The sequence below is a fragment of the Melozone crissalis genome, unplaced genomic scaffold (assembly GCF_028551555.1).
Source record: "Melozone crissalis strain CALT ecotype California unplaced genomic scaffold, PUWL_Pcris_2 ptg000009l_1, whole genome shotgun sequence".
Taxonomy (NCBI): Eukaryota; Metazoa; Chordata; class Aves; order Passeriformes; family Passerellidae; genus Melozone; species Melozone crissalis.
In genome coordinates this window covers 4,687,767-4,714,543 of record NW_026535787.1, presented here as the reverse complement: position 1 = coordinate 4,714,543, position 26,777 = coordinate 4,687,767, and the positions used below count along the sequence as shown (strand labels likewise).

At 36.7% G+C, this 26,777-nt stretch overlaps 1 protein-coding gene across 6 annotated transcripts in view; it reads right to left on the bottom strand.

Moving 5' to 3' along the window:
• LOC128933502 (ephrin type-A receptor 6) overlaps nt 1–26,777 on the bottom strand; it is a 364,188-nt gene that overhangs the window by 172,287 nt on the left and 165,124 nt on the right. For all 6 annotated transcript variants that reach the window (XM_054270497.1, XM_054270499.1, XM_054270498.1 and 3 more), the window contains exons 4-5: nt 19,838–19,993; nt 13,315–13,650 (exon numbers count right to left, since the gene is read on the bottom strand). In XM_054270497.1, coding sequence (XP_054126472.1) covers nt 13,315–13,650; nt 19,838–19,993 — 492 coding nt within the window. The remainder of the gene's footprint in view (nt 1–13,314; nt 13,651–19,837; nt 19,994–26,777) is intronic.

Sequence of the window (26,777 nt, the reverse complement as noted above, 5' to 3'; positions counted from 1 at the left end):
CTGCTACTGATACTACAAATAATTAAGTCTTTAAGAGGAAAAAAATGAAATATTTTTACAAAAACACAGAGATAATATGTATTAAAAAGAAGCAAAAGGCTGAAATTTGCTAGGCATGACTTTGGAGAAAGACTTTATACATGTCTTGATCTATTTATATCCTATATTCAGACAGAGATATCTCTGGATATGAGAAAATTTAGTTTCTAAAACTTTCTACAAAAGGAAACCAGAACTTACTAAATTAACCAAGTTCAAGTTAAGGACCTGCATTTATGAAAGCATGGTACAAGGATAATTAAAGTTTCCAGAGATTAATTAAATGGAACAAATTTTATTACGAGGCATCATGTTCTTTGGAATTGAGACTTCTGTTGCCACAAAAAAGAAGAAAAAAAAAAGAAAGGAGAAAGTATGGTGATTTTTACATCAGTCTTTTAAGACATGACTCCAAGATGATGCCTCACTTCTAAGTCACTGCAGTTAAAAAGCAAGCTTCTACATGGTTACACACAGACCCTCAATGAAAATGCCACAGCAGAATCTGTGATAACTTCAGATTATGTAAAAATAATCTATTCCTAGACACGTTTCTCCCAAAATATAGTAGTTTATATAGAACTGCACAGGCAGATCAGGAGAAGGAATAGAAGCAGCAAATACTGGAAACCAACTCTTTTAAACAACAATTAAACACTTGTGAACTGCAAGGTATACTAACTACAATGCCCTTGTCACAATCTCTAATGAGATATTAGCAGATTGCATCTAAGTGTAGTTATAAAATTTAAATTATTGTATGAAAGATAAGTTTCAAAAGGAGATTTTGAATGCAGCAAATGCAAGACTATTTTAGTTAATGCCTTTTTCTCAACAAAGTTTCACGTTTCTCTAGTGAGCCCATGCCCAGCTCTGTAAGCTTGAGCGAGCTGCACAAGGATTTCAAACTCTGAATTTCAAGGTCTGAAGCTCCCTTATTGCAGTCCTAACATTGGTGTTCAAGTAGCAGGCAGGTATTACAAAACACCAGAGTTTAAACAGAGTAGAAACCTCTGATTTTTGCATTTCCAGAATCCCATCAGAAGTTGTTGCTTTCTATGCAATCCATATAAAGTGCTTTATGTTTTTAATTGTTAAACATTTCCAGTTCTTCTGCATCAGTTGGTCCATCTTTAGTATCTTGCAACATTTTTTGTGCTGCAAGTGAAGTTTAAAAGTTACGAAAGAAAAAGTTTCCAAACTACTAGGATCTTTTCCCTTGTCATGATACCAGCCTACCACGATTATTTTAACTGTTCACAAACTTTTAACTACTGCTCTGATGCTCTACAATCAAACTGTAACTTGAAAAGTAAATATTTATGGTGGAATCTTCAAGTTTTGAAAACATGCATGGTAGGAATATTGGAAAACTCTAAACTGTATAAACAGAACCACATAGCACAGTAACAAAATTTGATTAAAACTCTCCAAAGTAAAGAGGGCTTGCATTTTTTGTGAGCATACAGCATTTATGTCACTTTATGATCAGCAAAATGGTACAAGACTCAAAACTGCAGAGGACACAAAGTCTGCTGCTCATTCACTCATGGGTTAAAGCAACTTTTAACTTTCAGGCTGTGCCCTCTAAGAAGAAGCAACAAGTGGCAGAATTCCCAGGCCAGCTGGTAAGGTATGGATGGATTTATGCGTTACAAGTCTCCAAGGCAGACAAAACCCACAAACCACTACACCATCAGCTTTGCAGTGGCTAAAAAAATTAAGCAGGAGAGCAGAAAGAAGCGAAGGGTGGAGAGGTGAGAACCAAGCAAGCTACTCAGTAATGAGGAAAACAGAGAGCTCAGTTTAGTATTCTTATTTATACTTTCACACTTGCACTCGGAGCTCTGTCTTAACTCATGATAAATGTTTAACTTCAAACACTTCTGTCCTTGGTTTAGGAGGCAGACTCCCTTGCATTGATGCAGCATTTGTAGTTGGTTTGGGTTTTTTTATACTTTTTCACCTGAGGCAAACAGATAAATATTTCACCACTTTATGTACTATCAAGGGCCTTTTCCTGCTGCTAATAAGGAAGTAATGCATTGCTAGAAAGAACAAACAACTGATTAGTTGTGAAATAGTCCCGCTGATACTGAAACTAGCACTAAATCTGGAACTTCACAAAAAGGAAACTGTTGTCTGGTGAATCCCTGAACATTGTTGTGTCTGCTTTTACAGCTGTGCATTTTCTGGACAGAGAGTAAAATAAATGAGAGACTAGTTAAGATTTACAGCTTTGCTCACTTTTTAAGGTCACACTCTCTTAATGAGTAATTGTTCATCCTGGCACTTGCTGCCACTAAAACAGTTGATAGCAACTCTAATATCAAGTCAGCAGTGATAGAGATATATGTCCCTAACCCCCAACAACCTACAGCCGAAGGAGAACAATGTCTCCTGCGTCTTTCAGCCTTCTTACATTTTTAAGCTGCCAAATGCATTCTGAAGGGAAGTCACCTTCACACACATACAGCCATTGCCACACTTATTCCCACCACAAATGCCTATTTTTACAATCAGATTAATTTTTATTAGCATTGCTTTACTTTTGGTATGTCAGATGGAATTGCTGCAAAGAAAAAAATTGGTTTATGATGGCTTTTCCAATCAGCATCATCACTTTTATTCCAAGCTGGCAATTAACTTCCTGCCTAATTAGTAACAATTTAAAATGAAGCATGTAGCAATGTTTATAGTCAGAGCCATGACATTTGTGTTTGGCTGAGGCAGTGGTCACCAGCAGGCTCAATTTATCACTTTTAATTTAAACTTCCACGCCAATGATTTTCATTCTTAAAGCTATGACTGGCATTTATGGATTTCAAAATCAAAGAGAAAATAAGCTACAGTTAGGAATTCAACCACTCAGATCAATGAAAACTTGTTTTATAACTGAGAGTGCTCCAGTTAAATCCCCATCTGCCTGACAGAAGGAATTTAATGTTTCAAACAGTTCCTTTCCCACTTTAAACTGAGAAGAACTTTTTATTGCAGCACTAAGCCACCTCTTGCTGGACAGATGCCGACTATTGATGTTGTGTTCTCAGGAAATATTGTGAAGAAAATAAAGGTGAGGGCACCAACCTAAAGAACCATGAACTAATAACCAAATGTCGATCCCTGAACTGTCTGATTGTTGCTACTGTTCTCTTTTCAGGCATTTGATGCACTATTTCCCTGCTGGGAGGTAGTAGCAAAAATTTGAGAGGAATTAGTAAATGGAAGAACATACTTCATAGGAATTTATTGTGAAAATAAAAGCTAAATTTCTGAACTACTTAGAAGGTGAATAAACTGGATTATGTGGTCCAATATCTCACAATTAGGAGTTAATTTACTTGTAAAAATATGTACTAAAATAAAGAGTGAATAGAGACATCTACATGTCTGTATATATTGGTGTCATAAGAACACTCACCCACCCAGGTCAGAAAAACAGAGAGTGAAGGACAGAAACAGAAGTCCACATATTATTCCATACAACTCTATATTATACAGCAATAAACAATCTTTTTCTACGGAAACTGGGAAGTAATTAAAAAATGTTAAAGCATACATTATGTGGATATTTGGATGAAAAGCTTTGTTTTGGTTTGTTTTTTAAATAACCTTTCCTTGGCCATAGTTGTCCATCCAGAAAAAGATACTACAATTTCCTAAATAATTCCTAATCTTTTAGTAAATCGCTATTTTTTTTTGTTTGTTTGTTTTGAGATCACTGGTGTCATCCAAACACCAAAGATTATAGCTGTGAAATAGCCAAAGATGATTTGAGGGCCATTTTCTGTCTCATTAGTCTCCCTGTACATCCTTGAATTCACAGGATTATCTGCCCCCACTCTACTGCTCTGAGTTGGTTCCCTTCCCAATTTATCATCCAGTAAAGCAGCCAAAAGGAACCTGCTGCACTTTGTAATGAAATGTCCTATTCAGGAAATAAGTTTCAAGAAATAAAACCACATAGAAAATCAGTACCCATTAAAGGATTGATCATATATATTTTGTTTTGCATAAAGTGGCTGTGAAAGTCACCAGAAGTAAAATAACTGCAGTTTTTGAAATCTGGAGAATTTGTATTACTGCAGACAAATTTGTGCCATTCTTGTTTTCTGTTGCAAATATTGCAGTTTTTACAAGGATTATCACATATTGCTGTAACTCAGAATAATGGAATATTTTCATACTTTAAATTACATAGAGTATGCTCCAATAATATTTACCCTTATTAATTCTTTCTATCTGTAATTATTGCAAGAGTTTCTAAAACCCCCAATAGATAAGCAGGAATATCTAAGAAGAAAGAAAAAATAATTTAAAAAATTTCCATGGAAAATATGTAAGTATTATAAAATATTTCCACAAAATTAAATATTCGTATAGCAAATAGAAAGATGTTAACATATCAACCTGTATTTAGTTTTAGACTAACAAATCACTGATAAACTATTATTTCACACTATTTATACATACACTGAAAGACTTCTTTTTATAATATATAGGTGCATGTAGAACCAAAACTATATACAGTATTATGCCTTTTTTATCCTTCAAATATCTTTAATTATAGAAAAAAAATATCTTGATATTGTAATTAATTTTAATCTTCCATCAACTGAGACTAATAGTGACGTGCTCATAAAAACTGACATATATTCCACCCACTCCAGTTTTTTTGAAGATGTCAGCATTATCCTCCCTAAACTGCTTTAGAAAGCCACATTTTTAATGTCTGACAATAAAACCATCATCTTGAAAGGCAAACAAATTTTATTCCCCGTGCTGCTTAAAAGAGCTTAGCTTTATGATGTTTATGAGAATGTAAAGACTATCTAGGAAGTTTATCCAGAATTCTACTATAGATATGAATATGGAAGACCAGGGAAGGAAGTTAATACAGCTGTGCAGTCACATGTATTCTCTGAAAAGGTAAAGATTTTCATCTTCATCTTAAATTATTACATTTTTTGTTTATTTTTCATAGTATAAATTATTTCATTATCATGGCTCTTTCTTTCCCTCAGGTTTGCCATGGGAACAGTTTTGTGTATCATCCTCATTTTCCTTTTGGCTATCCTGACTCTACACAGAGATAGCAAAATAAAACACTTGTATCTGATGCAATGTATGCCACTTTAGCAAGAGAAAACAACAACAAAATAACTCTGAAAAGCCAATCCTTCACAGAATTTGTTGCACTTGCTCTAGGTCAAGAAGTATGAAAAGGATTTGAAATGGTTTTATTGAAAAAGTCTACTTAAGAACCTCCTGAATATTCCTGCTTAAGTGAAGGGTTTAAAGAAAGCCTTAAAAAAAGAGAAGCAAAGAAAAATATGCATATTTAACATGCAAGAATCAGTTCTTTCTGGAAACTAGACATTACATGCTGGATGGAAATAAGATTTAGCAGATGATGAGTGTGGCTTTTTTCCCCTTTTGCCCCTGGCCAAGAATGCATCCCTCAATCCTGACACTTGTCTCATCTCTGACAGATGAAGATTCAGACTCAAATATGAAGTCTCACTTCAAACAGGTTTTTAAAATACAAGAAAGGTTGCTTTTAAATGCAACATGCACTTCTAAATTAAATATTAGGTTTGCATAGCCTGGCTAATGTAAACTTTCCAGAGGAGTAATCTTTATTATTCACTCATAGGAGCACAGTATAAATGTTACCAGAGTAGGAAAACATTTAAATATGCTACACAGATATGAAGACAGCAAACAGATGTCTCATTGTTAGCACGAGCAGAAAAAAGTAAAAGCATGTTATTAGAAATATCTTGAAGCTAACAGAGATGTAAAATAAACTTCTAAAGCTTAGGAAATGATGTAAATTTGAGTCTGGTCTCATTCCAAAGTGCACAACTTAATGCCATTATCATCAGTGTATAAATTTAAACTATTTTCAAAATGGGAGCCTAAGGCAAATGCATATGGAAGAGTCAAGAGTTGTTGAGTGTAATGAAGAAACTACTTTTAAGAAGCAAATTAATCAGGCAAACTGTTGCAACATTGTTGCTTTAAAGACCCTGAACATTATCAGAATTGTCTTGTAATTTCCTGTGTCTTTCATTTTGAACACATTCCCTAATGATTTGTGTCAAAGTCATGAGAGGTATAAACATGAATTTTTTCAGACTGACCATTTATGATGAATGTCTTCCTTTACTAAACTTAACAAAAATCACTACTTTTACCATGAATGCAACAGAAATCATAATTTCACTTATCATGCACTGGAAACACCAGAGTTTCCTTTGGTTTTGTGTTGATCTTGTTTTATCTAGTTTGATTGGCTGGTTTTGTTTTTTAATGAAATATCTTTCAGAAATGCTTAGGTAAACTTTGAAAACAGAAGTTTCTTGGTGTAACTCTGAACATTTTCCTGAGCTGGTCAATTAACATTTGTTGTGGAAATTTCCAATTCACTAATTCAGTTCATATCTGAAATACCTTTTTCCCTGTCCTGACTAGAATACTCAATGGTGATCCTTTCCACTGTGAATCATTCATTGTGAGAGGTTCCAGATAACTGAAATGTGCTTAATTATCTTAACATGGTTCTTAGGCAAGTGTGGAGATAGCACCAATGAGGTTATTTGACATTCTAGTTAAAATCACCAAAGTCAAGAAATACACATTTCCTTCTTAGGGGTTTTATCATGTTCTGAATGCCCTTCACAGCTACTGACTGCAACAGGAACAAACAAAATCAGGGCACATTTCTTATCTCAGTGCTGTGTGCCTGTCAATTTCTTTGTAATGACTATTTTACATATTTCTCCACAAATGTCCCTTTCACAAATTGAAATAAACTATTATTATTATTAAATATAAAATTGTTGCAGCACTTAGGTGTTGCACTTTAGTGACTACAAGTAAAATCAGAAATCTGCTGAAAATGCATGTCATGGACAAATTGCTAATGGTTATAAGTAATGGTGCACTCTGCAATGAAAGAAACTATTACAGAAACTGAAAGAGCACACTGGTAAGTAAATTGTGGGAAAAAATACAGCACTGATTAACCTTTCCCCTTCTCATTCAAACTAGAATTTAATTTTGTTCTCCTGATATTGTGCAAGTTAGAGGAATGTATCTGAAAATACATGCATTGGCTGACTCACTTAGGCTAATTCTGGTGTATGAGAGATGAAAATAAATGCAACCAGGTTGACTTTTGCTACCTTAAGAAAAATGAGCGGCTATCCAAATTCTCCAGCAGAAAAAGAACATATCTGTTAAAAAATTTATAATCATTTAAAAAACCATTCAGGAAATAAATCAAGACTGTTTGAAAAGCCACTTCTCTCCTATGAATACTGTATAGTAATCAGGCATATGTGCAAAAAACCATCAGCTACAAGTAGTGTAGCCGTACAGAGGTGACCAGCAGATGAAAATCTGTGATTAACAACTATGTTGCACAAAGACCTTGGCTCTAAACTCTTAATTCTGGCAGACCCCAATGAGTCTGAGAACTGAGATGCAGAATTTCTCTCTTGTGGTTTTCATTCCAATTGAAAATGCTTATTTATATACACACTGCTATAAATATGCATACACATGCATATCACAAACACACTGAATATTGTTTACATAACGCTGAATTCCTTTTATAATGTATTGTTTAAATGTATTATCATGCATCTCGAGCTTTTTTTAAAAATTGTACTCTTTGCTGTCTTCCCATCACCTTCAGTATGGCTGTTTACAGACTGTCCCTAGTCAGTTACCAAGATGTTGTTATTTCTCTTAAAATTTTTCCCAAAAGTAGCATCAGCAATGCTGACAACAGTACAGTGTTGGGTGGAACTCTCAGTGCAGCTGTAGATGTCCAGTAAACAAATGCCATAAAGTTCTTTTTATTGTCATCCATGAAAATGTCATATTCTTTCTTTCATGTGGGCTGGAGCTTTGGCAATGTCTGATGGAGGGTTTTGTCAATGTTTTATAACTGGCTTTTATTATTTATGGAGCTTCTATTCCAATAATCAGCCATTTAGAATAGCTGTTCCTTTAGATTTATAATACAAATATAAATTAACAAAAACAGTTTGGAAGATGGTTCAAAGGGGCTTCATCATTTCATTATGAAAAGAGGCCTTCTTGACTCTAAAGCCACAAATGACAATCTTGTCTGTAGAGATTTGAGACTCAGGGGGGAAAAAGGAAAGTTGACTTTTGATTAGGGTGAATGTTGGATGATGCTTTGGGAATCGATTTAGGATGAAAGAACAGGGAACTCCCCTGCCACACAAGTGAGGATCCTGAAACTCTACTGGCACCAGCCACAAGGAATAATCTTGATAAACTGGGAGTGTTACTGAGACACAGAATGTCAGCCAGATGAGGCTCTTAACCACTTACACCATCTCCACAGTGATTATTATACTTCATGCCTTTAATTCATGGCGATACAATCATGTTTATTCCTGGAAGAGACACTGAAATCCTTGCAGGTATTCATCAATTCCCACAGCAATGAGTAAAAGAGGTTCCTCTTTCTACAGACTGTCTCCACTGAACTATAAATGTATTTGAGGAAGCCATCTGTACTAGAAATAGACCTTAACTTAGAAAAAAGAATTATATTAAACACTTCCAAACACTGGCGAGATTTTACCATCAGATGAGGAACCATGGCAAATATTTATCTGCCAATAGCTCACATGAAATAAGATGTATTAGACAACAGAATCCTGACAGATTTGCACTTTTGGGGTCTGACTGAAACTCTCAGCTGTCAACACGAGACAGACACAGAAAAATGAGACAAGTGTTTAGTACAGTGGTAGGGTTGTGCCCTCAGAGTGAAGCCGCTCGTGCTCAGATTCTGCCAGCAGGTCTTTGATGTCACAGAGATCAGAGTCACCCACAAACTGCAGAGCTGAGCAAGGAGAAGACTTTCCAGGATGCAGTGACAGAAAGGGAATTTCTCCAGTGTAAACTCTCCACCACTTGGGATATGTTTCATACTCCCATTCCCTGTAGTGTAAAGTTAAAGCCCCCTCTGTTCTAAAGGAATAGAAAGTATGAATGCACAGTGAGTGAAAGCATACATGGACTGCTATTTGGAAACAGGGACTACTGTTTTAAGGCCTGTTTTGCTTAAATATTCATTATTTACTACTTTAATTATGCATGAAAAACCTCCAGTGCTTCTGAATTTTCTTTAGGCAATGCAGACACTATGGCATGCTAAGAAAGTTACATATTGAGATGTCTCTTCCTTCCATTACTCATAAGAGAAATATACATTACAACTCGGCACATAATTCTCTGCTTCTTCACACAATGGTTTAAAGTTGATTAAGCACAATTACTTTGTACTCAGCATATTTACTGCTGTATAAAACTTTCTCTCTCTCGCATAAAAAAAAGGCATCCAGGCACTTTTCTGAACAATAGCATTGTTAAACATTTTTTGATGAGGCTTTTTGTGAAAACATGTTTTATCTTTCAGTTGTTTACAAATCACTTTAGCAGTGATTTAGGAAAGTGCTTTAATATGTACTAATGTTCCTTCTTGAGCAAGAACTCTGCTTAAGTGCTTTTCTGAGCAGAACCCTGTTTATCTGTCCATTTATCTGAGTTCAAAGTGAGAATTTATTCTGGTATCTCAAAACACTTTGGAACAAAGCTACTGAAGGGTAGCATATAGATCACTTCCCTCATCTCTCCATCTGCAACATCTGTACTTCCTAACACACCCTGCCCTGTCCTTGTTTGCCACACTGGCTGGACAAGACACAGCACATGCTGTGATTGTACAGGACCATAAATATATATATTTTTTCTTGGCAAGCCAGGCAACAGGCAGACTGAGTGGTCAGTCAGCTGGTGTCCAACACAGAAAGCAACCCTCAGGTAAATGAACTTTGCTTTCCAACTTGCAGACCTAACCAAGGGCTTGGTGACTGAAGGGTCATTTTTCACAATTCTGTTGAATCTTTTTTTGTTGTTATCAAACTCATATTGACTAATGGGTTCATATTTCTTTGTGGTGCATGACAGAAAAGGTGGCCACAGAAATCTTGTTTCCTAATGAAGCCAAGGGTTAAAAAACAAACCCATTGATGAGTCCTTGTATAAAATTAAAGGAAAAGATAATCAATATCACCAAGTGAATTTTACAAGCCTTACTCATATTAATGCTAGTAAATTTTTTAGTATCTGATCAAGTCTGGTAATGCTTTAGACATCAAATTACAGAGAGGTTTGAGGGATGCAGATTGCAAAGCCTTTTTTCAAGTGTTACTTTCCTTCAGTCTGCTCCTTGTCACAAAACTGAGTACCACTCAATCTTGTTGATACTTGCAACTGCATGAGGAGGCAGTTAAGACTTTAATATTAGTTGTGGTAGGGCTCTGTGCATAAAAATCAGCTTTAATGACTTCTGAATTAGTTCACTTCTCCTGTCAGCAAATATTCCCCCTCTTTGATGCTCTCAGACTACTCTCTTCACTAATGTGGCAGAATGCAATTCTTCAGTTCCTGTGGATGCCCACAGAACTCTGTACTGAATTACATTATTCAGCAACATTGCTCTCCAAAAACAGAGAAAAACCCCTGAAGACGAAGCTAATAATTTTGCCTGCTTAATGACAAATCTGTTAATTTCACACAAACCACTCAAAAGAAAAGGCCACTAGAGGGAAGTAAATCCAATATGCTCAAAGAAAATAAAACAAAATTTAAAAAAACCCTACTCTAAATTATTGTAGCTAACAGAATGATTTGGACTTACAACAGCAGAAGATTCTTAACAAAGATATGACAACTGAATAAAACAATTAATGTATTTATAAGAGGTCTTGCACAATATGCAATGTGCATACCAAAACCATTAAAACAGTATGTAGGAAAAGACTGCATATTAAAAGGTAGTATCAACATGGGATAAATATGTTGTGTGGGTAGAATTTATTGCACACCTGTATCTTTCACATTAGACACATATCAAATGCAAAAATTGGATTTAAACCAAAATCTTTGGAGTTCTGGTAAAGCGGTTCTTGTAAAAACAAATATATTTTTGTTGCCATGTCATATGTTTAATCTTGGATCTTTGTTTCCTATGAATATGTGCACAAACCTACAATATATCAAGCAATCACTACCACCCGTTTCATCAGCATAAAGATTATAAGGAAATACTACCAGCAGTGAGCTTATAATAATATCTCGGCAATGTTTCAAAGCTTTAGTTCTATAGCTTGCTTTTCTGAGGTTGGATACCCTAGCTTTTTCTATATGCCTTATTTATGACTAAAAGTAACTTTAAAATGTCCATTTTTCTCTCCATACTTTCCATCAACAAAAACTCCATGAATTTTCTCCCACATTTCATAGAACACTGCATTTCTTTCTTGTCCTTTTAAATATATAGTCACTGTGCTTACAGTTTTACAAAACTACACAGCCTGTAAGCCTACAGAAATTTTTTTATCTTTATAACTACATTTTATATATGACTCTATTTCATTTAGTACAGCGCTTTCTCACGCAAAGCTGTCTTTTTGGATCTAGATAAACTGACAGATATTCTGAAAAATCTGGTTTTAAATCCTCTGAAGCCTTTCCAATAGCATTTTTAGTAATGTAAGAGTTATTAAAGGGAATGCAAACAGTCTAGAGTTTACTGTCAGTGTGTCAAAAACTATCAAAGCATTGGTCTTTTCCCTGTTTTGAGTAAACCACAGAGGAAATCTATATCCTTAAACCAGGGACAGACAACAGCAAAAGACATCATTTTTTAAAATCCTACCACTTAAACGCACATCACAAGCTGCGTTCACACTTTAAAAATGAACTGTATTTCAGGTGACCTCCACCTGGACAAGCTTAGTGCCTGCGTTTAATACCATGGAGCAAAACATCCAAAAGGAAGTTTACACAGGGGAAGTTTACACAGGGGAAGTTTCTGGCACCTCACTTTCTCCCTTAGTGAGAAAGGGAAATAGAGATGCAGGCTTCCAACATGATACATTGCCTCAGTGCTTCAGGCAATTGTCAATGCAAGGCCTATATATCATTAGGCATCTTATATAATTAGCTCTTCTGTTACCATCATGGACAGTGAGCAAGTGGGTTTGGTGCTTTTTCAAATCAATTTTCATGAATATTATTAGTATTACCATCACTGTCATTATTATCATCATCATCACAGCAAGCTGTTCATTTTTGTATGCTCAAAGGCAAACAAGTCATTACTTAGTAATCGACAAAACTACTCATCCCAGATACACAGGTAAGCAGATTTTTGCTAGGCTGCTCACTGAAAGAACCCAGGGCCTTCCCTACAAGTGGAACATAACATGATGCTCCTGAACATTAGCACTTTTACTTAGCACAAACATATCATCAAATGTGTTCTACTCCAAACAGCAGTTCTGCCAGCTCAGTTCCTGCTCTACATTAAACACTTCAGCTGCAGTTGCAATGTCACTGCACAGCAGGTGAAAAACATTTCTGGAACAAATGTCAGCAAGGGATAATTCTGAAATAACCTTCTTGTACACAGTTACACAAGCCAGAAGAGAGCAGTCCTATATGGATTGCATTGTTGCTAACCTAGGATGCTGTTTCCTGGCACAGTAAGTATTTCTAAAGAAGAAAAAGTTGCAGAAGTAAACAAAAAATAGAGAGCTCTTTTAGTTTCCCATGTTCCTCACAAAGATTCACCTTGGACATGAATTCAAACTGAAATGGGGGCAAGAAACAGCTCAAAACAACAATGCAAAGTTTAAATAAAGGAATAAAAAAGAATCTATTAGGATAGCTTGCCAGAGGAAATGGCTCATACAGATGCACAAGTATCTTACAGTGAGGTAAGCTGTATTATCTTTGCTATGAAACACAGATACCAAGCAAAGTGAGTTCACTTTCACTCTGCCTTCGAATTGTGGAGCTGTAATGGATAACCTGTGGCGTTTTACTCCTGCAAAACTGAAGTTGCAAAAGCACCAGACAGACTCCAGTCCTGAAGAACCACTGACACAGCTCTCTTAGATGGATAAAGCCTGCACTTAATTTCAAACAGAAAGGTATGGGTTTGTGCCCTGTGTAATGGGGTCAAGGGCCACCTGCCAAAAGCATTTAATGCCCTCATCAGCAGAAGCTGGAAGTCCTCATGGAAGGCACTTAAAAGCATTCAGCAATCCGCAAAGCCCCCTAATGACCAACCCAGGCTTCCGAGAAACATGGGATCCCCCCGCGAGCGCCCAGGCGGCAGGGACACGGCGACAGACCCGCAGCGCTGGCACTTACCGTCCTGGTCCGTGGTGACCGTGATGGCCGTGAACTGCTTGGGCGAGAAGCTGAGCTCCGAGACGCCGTTGGTGGCCTCGATCTCGAAGGTGTAGTTGACGTGGGACACGAAGTCGAGCACGGTGACGGAGGAGTTGGTGAGGCCCGTGTGCCGCGGGACGAAGCGGATGCCGCCGCCGCACACCTCGCACTGGCTGGCGTCAGAGCCGCACTTCTTGCACACCACGCTGTAGGTGAGGTCCTTCCTGCCCCCCGTGTCGCTCGGGGGGCTCCACTCCAGCATCAGAGCTGTCTCATTGATGTTGAAAACCACGTTCCTCGGGGCAGAGGGTGGCCCTGCAGAAAAGAGGGGAAAGCCTGTTGAGCCAGTGTTATCTACTTTTGCCTGAAGGCAATTATTTGCAAATAAGGGCTACATTTCAATGACAGATTCAATGTAAAAATTAAAAGTTGTCTACATACAATCCTTGAAAAAAAACGAACAATAAATTTATGCTTTCATAAAAAGCTGAGTAATCAAAAAAAATTAGAATTAATTCAGAAAGTGTGGCATTCACATTCTCTGAAAAATCCCTTCGACCATGATTTTTCTCCTGATGAAGCTGAGAAGCCTCAGAGAAAAAGGAAAACAATAACTATCTCATTTCCTTCTCCTCTGTTTTGCTCATGTGGAATGTATTTGGAGACTGTTTACCAACACGTGACTCACTGGATTCTGGGCTGAGTTGTTTTCACTTATTGGCCAATCAGGGCCAAGCTGTGTCGAGACTCTGGAAAGAGTCACAAGTTTTCATTATTATATTTTTTAGCATTCTGTAAGTATCCTTTCTGTATTCTTTAGCATAGTTTAGTTTATTATTCTTTAATATAATATAATATTGTAAAATAATAAATTAGCCTTCTGAGAACATGGAGTCAGATTCATCTTTCCTTCCTTCGTCTGGGGGCAACAGAAATACAATAAGAAAGAGTTTAAGAAAACACAAAAATGACTTGGGAAAATCAAACCTAGACTACATAACCCAAATTTTCAATAAATGGCTCTTGCTGCTGTGGGATACTGAGGGAGAGCTCTAACCACAAAATTTATATCCTTATTTTATGTCTAGTAACGTAGGCTGTTCTGAGACTTAAAATCTTTGATGAGACAAATTGAGTAATAAATAAATAATAGCTCTGGAATAAAGACAAGAGGTAAAATTGTTTGTATTAGTTTTGCACTGCCAGATATTTCTTTCTATCCTTCACTGCTTATCCCCAGGGATTTCTTTGATGCTGTTCATTAACAGGGTTAGCTGGCAACAGGCCAAGACTATTAGGCATAAGAAACAGTTTACAAGTTTTCTTTCTTCCCCACCTGGCATCTCGTCAGGATCAGGATAACAGTGAAGACATCAACTTTTCAACTTAAGGTCTAAAAGGATGATCAGGAAGCAAGAGAAAAGAAAAAAGTTTATGAGGAGGAATGTGAAGACAACAAGCAGGTGTTAGAGCTGTCTGCACTGCCAGAGAACCGCAAGGGACCCACTTCCAATCTCCCACTCTTCACATAAGTCATGAACTGTTCAACAAGTTTTAAGCTGCTTGCTGACTTATTGTGTAGGATCACATGGAAATCATCTGAGGCTTTATATATACATATAAAATAAATAATTAGAGAGATCGAGTGATTGCCCCCTGCACTGAGCACTGGTGTGGCACCTCGAGTCCTGTGTCCAGTTTTGGGCTCCTCACATAAAGAAAGGCATTGAGGGGCTGGAGAATGTCCAGAGAAGGGCAATGGAGCTGGAGAAGAGTCTGGAGATCAAGACTGATGAGGAGCAGCTGAGGGAGCTGGGGGTGTTCAGCCTGGAGAAAAGGAGGCTCAGGAATGACCTTACTGCTCTCCAAAACTCCCTGACAGGAGGGTGCAGCCAGATGGGGGTTGGTCTCTTTTCTCAGGCAAAAAGTGACAGAGAAAGGGAAAAAGCCTCAAGCTGTGCCAGGGGAGAGGTTCAGGGTGGACATCAGGAAGAATTTCTTCACAGAAAGGGGAACCAGGCATTAGAATTTACTGCCCTCAAAGGCAGTGAAACCAAATTCCCTGGAGGTGTTCAAGAAACCACAAGATGTGGCACATAGTGCTGTGGTCTGGTTTACAAGATTGTGATTGATCTAAGGTTGGACTCGGTGATCTTGGAGGTCTTTCCAACCTTAATGACCCTATAATTCTATGATTCCCTATTAGGTTCCACAGTCTAACAGAAGAACTTTACCACTTAATTATTTTTTAGATTGGCATTAATGAAGGGGTGACAGAAACGTATAAATTGTTACAGGATATCTGAATAATCTCAATTTCTTATTGTATTGCTTTTCTTCCGCTTAACATGTTTCAAGCAAGCAGCACTTACAGATGTATGATTTTCAAAACCAATTTGGATGTGATCCCATACTAAGAATTATTACAAGAAACATGGACTTGGAAAAATGTGAGGCCTTATACTCCCAGTGTTGATATATGTGAGGCAACCGTGGTAAACCCAACTGCTGACCTCTGGGATTTTTGGGCTGAATGAGTTGAATAAGCATTATATTCCAAGCTCTCAATAAAATCACAGTGCTTCACCAATGGCTAGCAGAACTTGGAAAACTTTCAGCTTACTTTGCAGCTTTTGATGATTTATAAAACTGCCAACAGGACTTAGGCATAAAGTTTTGATTGAGACACTGGTAAAATTTTGAGTGAGCTTTTCCTTATTTCAGAGTTTCTTAAGCAGACTGAAAGGCTACAAGAAACATTTGCAAATGACATCAGCTAATTTTTACACAGAGTTTAACATTCATAATTTTTAAGTGATGCTTTTTATTTGTTTATGTGGCATAAGCATGGGTATAAAATCTGGAATGCTTGTAAATAAAAAGCTGCTATTGTGTGGGAGCACTAATGTGAATAATAAACATTAAGCTTTTCTGTGAACTGTAATTCAGCCACTTTTTCATTTCTGGTATTTACTTGCAACTTGTAATAAGAGAGTAATTAACTCAGCCCTGAAATAAATGATGAGTTACCTGCTGGATTTCAAGCACTTGATATTTAAAATAGAAGGAAGTGTTACACTGCTTTGCATTTTTTTAGCGGATAAGAAAGTTTAAGATCTTTTGAACGGATGAGCATTTATTAATACATTTATCTGTCCAGAGTTTATGGTTAATAGCTCACCAATCTTCCCACAAAATAACTATGAGGATTGACAGTTCTAGATACTCTGGGAAACTGTCTTGAGATTGGAATTGGATTGGAAGCTGAAACCAGCACTCATTACTTCAGCTTCAGTTCTTACTCTTTATGTTCAGAAGACAGGAATAGTTATGTTTCCTCTAAAACCATGCTGTGAGAATTAAATCTTAACAAATTCCCACTGTTAAAACCATGGAGGAGTTTTAGGAATATGGAGGATGAGCCGTAATCACACTTCCATATGTGCATAACTTTAAGTAGATGAGTAATCCCCTTGAAATAATTGGTAATATTAATGCACGTAAAACTAAGCAGCTGTGTAATTGCTTGAAGGATTGGAGTCAGTGTTCTAAAACTGGCTTAAATTTAATCTTACATAAACTACAGATAATGTGACAACAGGTCATCATAGCTCAAGTTTTTTTGATATTATTTCATCAATTTTGGAAGGCTCCAACAGGAATGAATATGAATCTAGGGAATAGGAGAGTTTTGTAGATTTTGATTTTCCTTGCACTATATGGAATAGCATCTATAGAAGAACCAACACTTTTAAATAAGTATTGGTTCTTTTAAAATAAGAAAGTATTGGTACTTTTACAATACTTTAAAAAAAAAAGATATATTTTCATTTGTACTAGAGAGTGGAGGTTCTTATGGTTTGTGACTTATTTCTCAGTTGTAAGAAAAATCACATATTATTGTGCTTTCACATTTCAGTGAAAAGGAAAACTATCAATTATGTTAGACGTGTCTTAAAGCATAAGACTGTCCTCTTGCAAATGCAGGAAAAACCCGCAAACACACTTCATACTCAAGGCCCCTCATGCCAATTTGCATGAGGATTAAATAGCTTTTTAATTGCTGTTAAATTATGCCAGTTAAACTGCGATTTCATGCAAATATTAAGCTGTAATGACATGCAGTGAATCATTTACTAAGATTTAGAACTTGGAACAAAGAGAGACAATTAATTGTAATCCTCAGATTCAGCTAAATTATGTGTCACTGGGCTTTTATGAATGTGGCCTGATTGCTTTGTTATCATTTATAAATTATACAAAGATTATTTGGCACATTGGAAAAAGCTGGCAGCAATAACCTTTCTGCAGACATCTGTATGCAAAGCTCTTGGGGTTTTCCTCATATTGATTTTTAAGAAAAACAAGTAGATTGGTGAAAATAAGAGATCCTTTCCTCACAGCAAAATTCATGACTTTGAGTTTTATGCGCAAGAATAAAATACACTTCAGATGGATGAGCATTATAAAAACATGCAGCTCTTCTGCTGAGATGGAACTCAGTCAGAGTGTGAGTAATGGCTTTTGCTTCATTTACAAATTACAATGAGGAAGTACTTTGACACTTGCTGCGAAGGAGACTGGCGTGGATGTCTTACGGTGAAGCAGGTCTGCTCTGAAAGCAACAGAGCTGGGTTTGTGCCTCATGCAGTGCTTTGCACCTCATCTCATTTTATGTATTCTCCTCCTCTCTGAAGGCAAAGTGCATCTTCCTGTGTATGGAAGGAAGAGGAGCAAACCCAGCACCAAGTCTGGTGAGGGCAATGCAGTATTCTACACTCTTGAGAGTGAAGACTGTCAGGAAAACAAATTGTTACTGTTTAAGTAAGAACTGTCCATTATACACTATTGGACTCTTAAAATTTCATGTCATTTGACTTCTGAAGTTACAGCAGAAGGGCAAAGATTAACCATCATCTTAGGATACTCAGAATCAGCATCTGGCTGTGCCCCTTGAGTTCATAATTGTGTTTTGATATCTATATATGTAGTATAGATAAATAGCGTCACTAGATGTAGAATTACATTTTTCCCTTTTCACTTATTCTTTTCCTGTGAGACAGGCAGGAAGAATGGAAGCCAGCGACTGCAAACCAATATCCCAAGTCTGAGCATAACGTTAAATTACAAAAAAGTGTGTATATATATAACAATAGAGGCAGTAAAGACTTCAAGTGTGCTGCCTGATTTTGCTGCTGAAATTCAGTGTTGACTTAAAAATACAGGATGTAGTTTGTGGCAGAAGTTATTGAACAGAGCATAAGTTTGTCAGGTTCAAATTGTTTAAGCATAACATTAAAGGGAGGAATTCAGACAACTCAGATAACCAACATAAGCCTGCCTGACCTTGAAATGATGGATCAATTCATCCAATTACTTTATAGTGGGAAATGTTAGACTTTATGTACAGAGTAATCAGACAGGGGATTAGATATGATGCTATTTGTTGCTCACAGTGTATGCAGAGATTTCTGATAGAGTACTTGCATATGGCAAAGAAATACAATAAGAAGGAAGAGTAGCAGTGAGAGATTGATAAGAAGTATGAGTCAAATGAAAAGAGCCTAGGAGAAGGAGATTAACAATATATTCTAATGTAATTTTCATTCCTCTTACTGAAATTAGATTTCTATTATGGTGTTCTGCAAAGTGAACACTCTCCTCCATGAAATGCAGCTACATAAAGTAAAAATGGGAGTTGTACAATTTTGTAAAAGCACACAGTTCTTTCAAAGAATTAATCAAAGTGGATTTGAAGCTCATCTAGAAAGAAGTGGATGCCTGTCTTAAATCAAGGTGAGTTTTTTTCCCATAATGCCTCCCTTATCTTAGGGACAAATATAGGTTAGTCAAAAATCACAAAATTATGTATTCTAAAATTAATCAAAAAAACTCTAATGAATTTTCATTATGACAATTGCATAAGAAGGAATAACTCTCTGTTAAAAGAAGGTGATGGTGCAAGAGGTTTAAATTATATCTCATCCTGATTTGTTACATTTTTTTCCTTTCTAAAACTTATTTTCTTGTCTTTTTTAGAGCATTTAGTTTTTATTTGATTGTTTGGGGATATTTGTCTTACACTTTTAATTTAAATCTGAGAAGACAGCAGAGCATGTTATATCAGTTTTTTTTTCTTTACATGACTCCAGCTTTTTCAAAGTTTTTGGACCAGCAAATTTTAAAGTATATAAAATGCACATTACTAGTAGTGAAAACACCATATTGTTATCTATATTACAACAATTACACCTCCTCCTATTACATCTCAGAATTACAAGTTCAAAAGTCACCAAACTGAGGAACCTGGGTATGTTTATGGTTATCTAGACACTAAGCAGAAATATGCTGTTTGAATTTTGATTTTAAAAGTCTCTTTTGATTAACAGGAATGGAATTCCTCACAAAATAATAGTTTGGGTGGGTTTGGTTTTTTTTTGTAAATACAAAACCAAATAAATGAGGATACAGAATTGCCAACACTGGTAATGATCAGACTTACTGGTACATGCCATAGTTGGTGGGTCCTTCTCAGCTCTGAAATAACCCTTCTCACACTGACAGACAGAAGTTGCTTCGATGTGAGTCAAACTGTGTGGAGGGCACTTGGAGCACTTCACATTTCCAGCAAATGCTTTATAGAATCCAGGCCTGCAGGCTGCAAAGTAAGAAGATAAGTTTCATTAATAGAAGAATGTTTTGGTCATAAATAAAATCTGTTCCAAGCAGTGATAATGCTGCTGCTTTCCTTTTCCATCTGATATAGATGCCTTGATGACACAATTCTTGACATTTTTTATTTTGGTATATGGACTTAGAAGTATAAAAAGAATCTGTTCTTGGTATATAATAGGGAATTGTTAAGAAAGATAACTTCCCAACTTTTAGTCAGTCCTCAGTGCTGCTGGAAATTGTCTCTAAATGACTTCACTACTATCACTAAACATTATTTATGTTTTATCTACATGTATTAACCAAACAGAGTGAATATAACTTCTATATCTGCCAGAGCTGTTAATATGGCTTCCCTACTGAAGTAATGGACAACTTGCAATACCTAAAATATTTACCCCCACAAGTCCCTGATGAGACAGGGATGACATCCCCAAATATTTATGGCTGGTCTGACTTGCCTACAGCACCCAAAAAACCTCTGAGAGCAGGGCCCCATCAGCTGGTCCCTGTTGGCACGAGAGGCTGGAGGATGAGGAAGGGGTGAAGGAAGAGATGAAGGAAGGAGATGCTGACACCCTCCAGCACAAACCTTCACAACCTTTCTGATTGGGTTAAAAAAGGAAAAAAACTGGAATGCAGCCAGCTTTGGGAGAGGGAATGTTGGGATGCTCAGAGCTCATCACTTCCCCAGTTACTGGGAGCTGGAGTCCCTGCTGTTCCTAACCACAGCACAAGCTCACAAGCCTTTTTCTGCTGGCCTTTTAAAGCAGAAACAAGTCATTAAAAAATCTTATCCCAGATCTCTTAGGCCTACATTCCAAGATATTATTTTAAAATCATCCTCAGACTTCATCACACACATTTAAACAGAGATTTCTTTCTTTTCCTGCCAGCTACCACGTTTGCACATGCCAAGCGTGTATTGCAGTTTCTGTCTTCTGGCTTCCCCATATGAAAACATTAAAAATTAAAGAGCAACTCAGACATGTGCAGATTTTACAGGCTCCTTTTCTTCTTAACTCCTCCAGCAGTACAATGGAAACCAGCACTATAAATATGATTTTGAGGTTCCATGTGGCTTTTTCTCACTTTGACATATTCAAGACTATTTTCTTCACACTGCTGGAGGAAATAGGCAGTACCTCCTTTTCTTGTAATAAGATACAAAAAGATTTAAAATTAGGTGTTTCTAAAAAGTACCTCAAAGTATGCATTTAATGGATTCAGTGTCAGTTCATATTGAGTTATTAAAAAGTATCAACTCATAGATAACATATACAGGATCAGTTTTTCTTCTGATTCCGAAGGCCTTTCTTGATATAAATGCAGTTTCAGTAGTAGCTGAATGAAAAGGAGTAAGATGACACTGAAAAAGATAACACTTGATTGCCTCTCACAACCCAAGAGCCAATTTTTCAAATGCAGTTTCAAGAGCTTAATTTTGACCCAGCAATTTCAGCAGTTCCCCTCCCAGTGTGCTGTTCTGACTTTGCCGAATAGACATTAGAGAGGTATCCTGCCCTGCTGTCACTGACTGCGAAAAAAAAAGGATTTCTGGTGTTAGAGATAAAAGGGGTGGGAACAGCAGGGATTTTCCCCTTGGAAGTAGGCTACTGGTCTGATGCAATTGTGATTACAGTGAGTGGCAATTTTCCCCTGATTGGAAAGGCAGCAGGTTTGGTGCAGGGAAGAAGCAGCACTGCAGACGTGCTGTGGGCACTGACTCCTCTCAGCTGGGCTGGAAGGAAGAGGGGAGGTAAGGCAAAACTGGGGGAAGGGTGTTGTGCCTCCCTGCTCCCTCCTCATCTCCTCATGCTCAAATCCTGCCCTGATAAATATTAAATCCTTGCTTTATTTCATATGCTACATTTGTGACTCAAGAGCTGACAATTCAAGATTACAGTTTCATTCAAAGCAAAATGAGTGCTCTTCAAAATCCTTATTACTTCTGCAATTCATGTCTCTCAGTTCTGAAATCATTCCTTCTTCCCTTCTGTCCCCTAAACAACAAATTACTTTGGATCAAAAGAAACACAGATTTCTCTTTCCAGAGCAATATTTTGTATAAAATTCAAGAACTCCACTATTTCAAAATAAAGCTCAAGGAGAAGATTTATTTCTAATTAAAACAAAACCTAAATGTTTTATTCTGAAATGGTAGTCTCTATTGTATTTAAAGCAATTAAATAAGTCTTCTTTTAAAAGACTTACCATGTTTTTGACATGGTAAGTCTTTTAAAAGAAAGCTCATACATACTCATGGAAAAGGTGAAAGGGAAAAATAAATGAATTTAAGGTAGATAATTTTACTCCTTCTGAAGTTAACTCAAGTACATCTATCCCTTAAGTCAAGTATGTATCAAATGCTGTGGCAGAGAAGCTATAGGGATACCTGGGAAGCTTTCAATTGAGAGGTTTATAAAGTTATTAACAACACACTCCTCACCCAAATGCAGAATCTCACAATCATGATTATTGATACTTCCAAATAAAAAAAACAGCCTTTCATAAAAAAGATAAAATAACACAAGCTGAAAGCCCCAAAATGATCACAAGCTTGGGAAAACTCATCCCTCTGGATAACTCAGAGCTGACCACCAGCATTCATGGTGGAAGGAAATAAACTGTTACTGTGCCCAAGTCAAGGAATATGCAGCCTCAGTCTGAACTACAGTATTTCAGCTGCTGTACATATCTAAGCTAGGACTCCGATAACAATTATTGTCTTTCAGTGGCAAATTAACCAAAATAATTACTAAATTTACCATTTTCCACAGAAAATCTCCAAATGATCTCTAATGATGATTACTCAAAAAAAAAAAAAAAAAAAAGGGTTTGTTTTTATCTGTGTTACCAAAGAGTATTTTTTCTACCTTCCAAATCACTGGGTGGAATCTTGTTTCCCCTAATGTTTTCTACCAGAGGTGACTTTGTGAGTTACTGATTATAAGAACTGTATGAAATCTGACTTTTGTAAAGCCCGGGGAAAGACAGTATATTGTCTCAATGGTTCAGTAATTAGCAGGGTATCTGAATGAACAATTTAAAGACACTACAGATTTCTCCAATGAAATGTGAGCAACTAGGCAGAGAAGCACTGATAATTGGCTTAATAAAAGATAACATATCCATAAATGTGCTTCGCTGCAGCTTCATCAGGATTTGACCGTGAGTTTTGGAAATTACAGAAGTTTTCTAACTAATACAAATTTTCTTATTTAATGTTGAATAGATGGGATTTAGTTTTGTTTGTTTACTGCATGGCCACCTGAGGGTTTTTTGAATTGCCCAGTCCAGTAAACAAAGCCATGGCTCCATCACTCCAAAACACAGCCGTGGGCTCTCTTGTGCAAGAGTGTTTACTGCTTGAGGCTGCTACAGCCATTTTCTTCCCCAGCCTCAGGGGTGTATGATATAGAGACAAAAAACCCAGAAAATAAAAATACAGTAGTCATCGGACTGGTCACAAAACCTTGTTCCTTAAAACAATCAAAATGCTGCTCTCTTTGGGAGCACAGCATTGTCTAAGATTCCAGTTTTTAGTAGTTTCAATTTCATAACATCTGAATTGACCACTACAGTTTTAGTTGAAGAGGAGTCCAAAGCAAACTTAGGAACAACTTTTAGGCATGTCTGACACTGTTGGTCTGTGGGTGGGAAGGTATTTGTCATGAAAATGGATTTTTTATAGCTTGCTGAGGACTCATCAATCAAATTAAATCAAAGAAGACACTGTTGTCATTTACAATGAATGGCAGCCATCAGTAGCTGTGGAAGAGGTGTTTTAATCTTTCTGAATCACACAGTTTGTTATGCATTTCCAACTCATATATTTTTTAACCTTGCTTTACTGGATCCCACTAATGCCCTGTGAGACTGGTATCTTTCATAGTTGTTATATTCTGAATGATCTCAATTTTGAAGTCCTCTTATCCCTCTTCCATCTGCTCACTTTATAAAAAGGGCAATCCAATAAGGCCTGTTCCATTCTACCACTGTGCAGAAAGAACTATGATAATACTTTACCCAATTTTTATTTTAGTAGAAGTGTCTAGAAAAGAACATGAAAGAATAATGCAATGAAAGTTGGATGCTCTAGATTAAAAAAGGCAGAATACAATCACAAAATCAAGATTAGGATATTACAGGATTAGTACAATAAAGCTATGAGGACAACCTTTGATTGTGAGAACTGTCTGGTTAAATAATCTCATCTTTCGCACATGATTCTTGTTTTATGCAGGTCATGAATGGACTGTGAAGGGGATTCACTTTGGGTCATGTTCAAACTGATAGTGGGACTGTGCAGCATGAATTGCTAGAAACCTGAGGAAGAATCTAGTGGAGGAAGGCCAGCTGTCACAAATTATAAATTATCAAACATGCTGGTTAGTACAAATTACAAAAATAAAAGACATCATGGTATTGAGAAAACAAAGATCTAGTTTGACTTAGTTCCTACACAGAGTAAGGATGGCACAAGTGACACCTCTAAAAAACTGAATGACAGAATAAAAAAACTTTGGGGAACAACTGGCTGATTTCCCTTTTTCATTTGCAATAAACTTGATAATTAATATTTCTGGGTGCTATGGCCTGCAATTAAATGCATGTGTGTCCATATGCTGCAGTCAATCTCTTCTCTTGCCAATATCTCTGCACCCTAATATTTCTATTCTTAGATCTGGAGAACTGCTGGGAGCATTGCTCCAACCCTTGACTTCAGAGAGGAGCAAGGCAGAGGAGACCAAAAGAGGCAGGTATAAGGCTGCTTCTTCAAATATGACTACATAATGACAAGAGGTAAATGAAATTAAATGTTCTTCCTCTTTGTGCTCCTTTTTTCCCCCCTAGTGACTCTTCTGTCATTCCCACATTTCAATTTTCTGTGGAGTTTTTTTAATGAAAATTATTAGAAGAAATGACAAAGGAGATAATTGCCACCTATCAAACAGTATTTTCAGTTCACATCAGTGCAGTTTTTCTCTGTATAAATCACTAGTTTCAATACAATAACTTGAACAATTATTCAGGTCGCATAGCATGGTTTAAAAGAATCTGAGGTTTATCCAAAAAATACATACAGATAAGATATTAATTATATTAATTTTATCACTGCCTGTCATACCAGGTACAATCCAACAGCTCATCAAAGAGCTGGGAACTGTGCTACACAACCCAGGTAAATCCTCTTCTGCACAGACTCATTTTTGTACTACAAAAACAAACAAACAAAACTCCTAAACAAGACAAAAACGAGCATCCTAAACACTAGAAGGAATTTAAGAATATGATACTAAATGCCTAAGTACTACTCAAAGAAAGAGATAGAAAATGTTTTCAATCCTGATAAAACTCCTTTTCACTTAATTCTTAGAACCAGGTGAAATATTTTTTTCCAGACTAATATAGTAAATAAAATTTACTTCTACAACAGGTAGATGGCATGTAAGGGTGTTCCACTGAATATAGAATTAGCAAATTAGTGTTCCAATATAATAAATCAATACAAAATTAGCAAAATAGGCAGCTGAAAAGAGGTTAATTTCATTGAAATATCAAGCACTGAAATCCAGATAAAGACAAGATCCATAAAAAAACCATTCCTAACAAAGGCTACTCAGTTGCAAAGAAGGGCTGCATCCTTTTCAAAATACCCCTTAACAATGTTTTATGAAAGGTACTCATGAGTCAAAAGAGATTTTTTTTAAGAAAAACTTGCTATTTTGCAACTTACAGCAATTTTGTGTGTTTTTATTTCCTTCCTAAAGTCTCACAGCAGTGCCAAGTCACAAAAATGGCTGCAAGACTGAGGTGCTTTATCAGTGATGGAAGAAGAGAGAGAAAACCAACAGGATGCACCTGCACTGATTTGTGCTGCTGACTCTGAAGTCCAATAAATTGGCTGAGGTGGGAACTACAAATACTCAAATGCACTGTTCCACACCCAAATTAGTCTTTATCTCTGTTGATATTTTATGGACAGACCCCATAGAAAAACCAATTGCACAATTAAACAGATTTAATAAACCCTTAAAGGAGACAGTAAAAATACTGTTTTCTACACTTCATAATTTTTAAAGGAGCATCACTGTGTTTTAGGAAGATAGTAAATGAAAGGAACCAGTCAGGCTAATTAGGGCACACAATAGAAATGGTAATCAAGGAACATGACAGCAAAGAAAAAGAAGGGCATTTATTTCCTGCAATATATCAGTGCATACTCCTGGGATCAGGAAGGAAAAGAATGGAAGGAAAAGATCATTACAGCTCCAAGCAGCCATCTCCAGCATCTCCAGTAATCACCTTTAAACAGAAAAGGAGAAATGTAGCCCTGAGAACACTTCAGGGCAATGCAGAACTTACTCACTGAGTCCTCAAATCTGTCCACAGTAGCTGAGAAAACTCTCTGTTTTAAAGTATAATATCAGTAATACTTTATTTCATTGTTCTTTTTTACTTTTTAATCATTGTTCTATTGTTGAGATTAGCTGGAAGGACTTTTGGGGAGAAGGGATAAAGCAGGAGTGTGGTAAGTTTCTCAACACTGTAGTGAATGCAGTAACAAGAAATATCATTTATTGTAACTACAGAAGGAACCTGAGTTTGTTGGAATTTCTCTGTATTATTTCAAGAGGAATTAGTGTCCAACTGCTCTTTTCATAGAAGCTTTCATGCTCCTGTGTACAGCTGAGGACTGACCTATCAGAAGACACTGCAAACAAGCAATAGACCATACCAAACACTTCTTTCTGCAAGAAAAAATG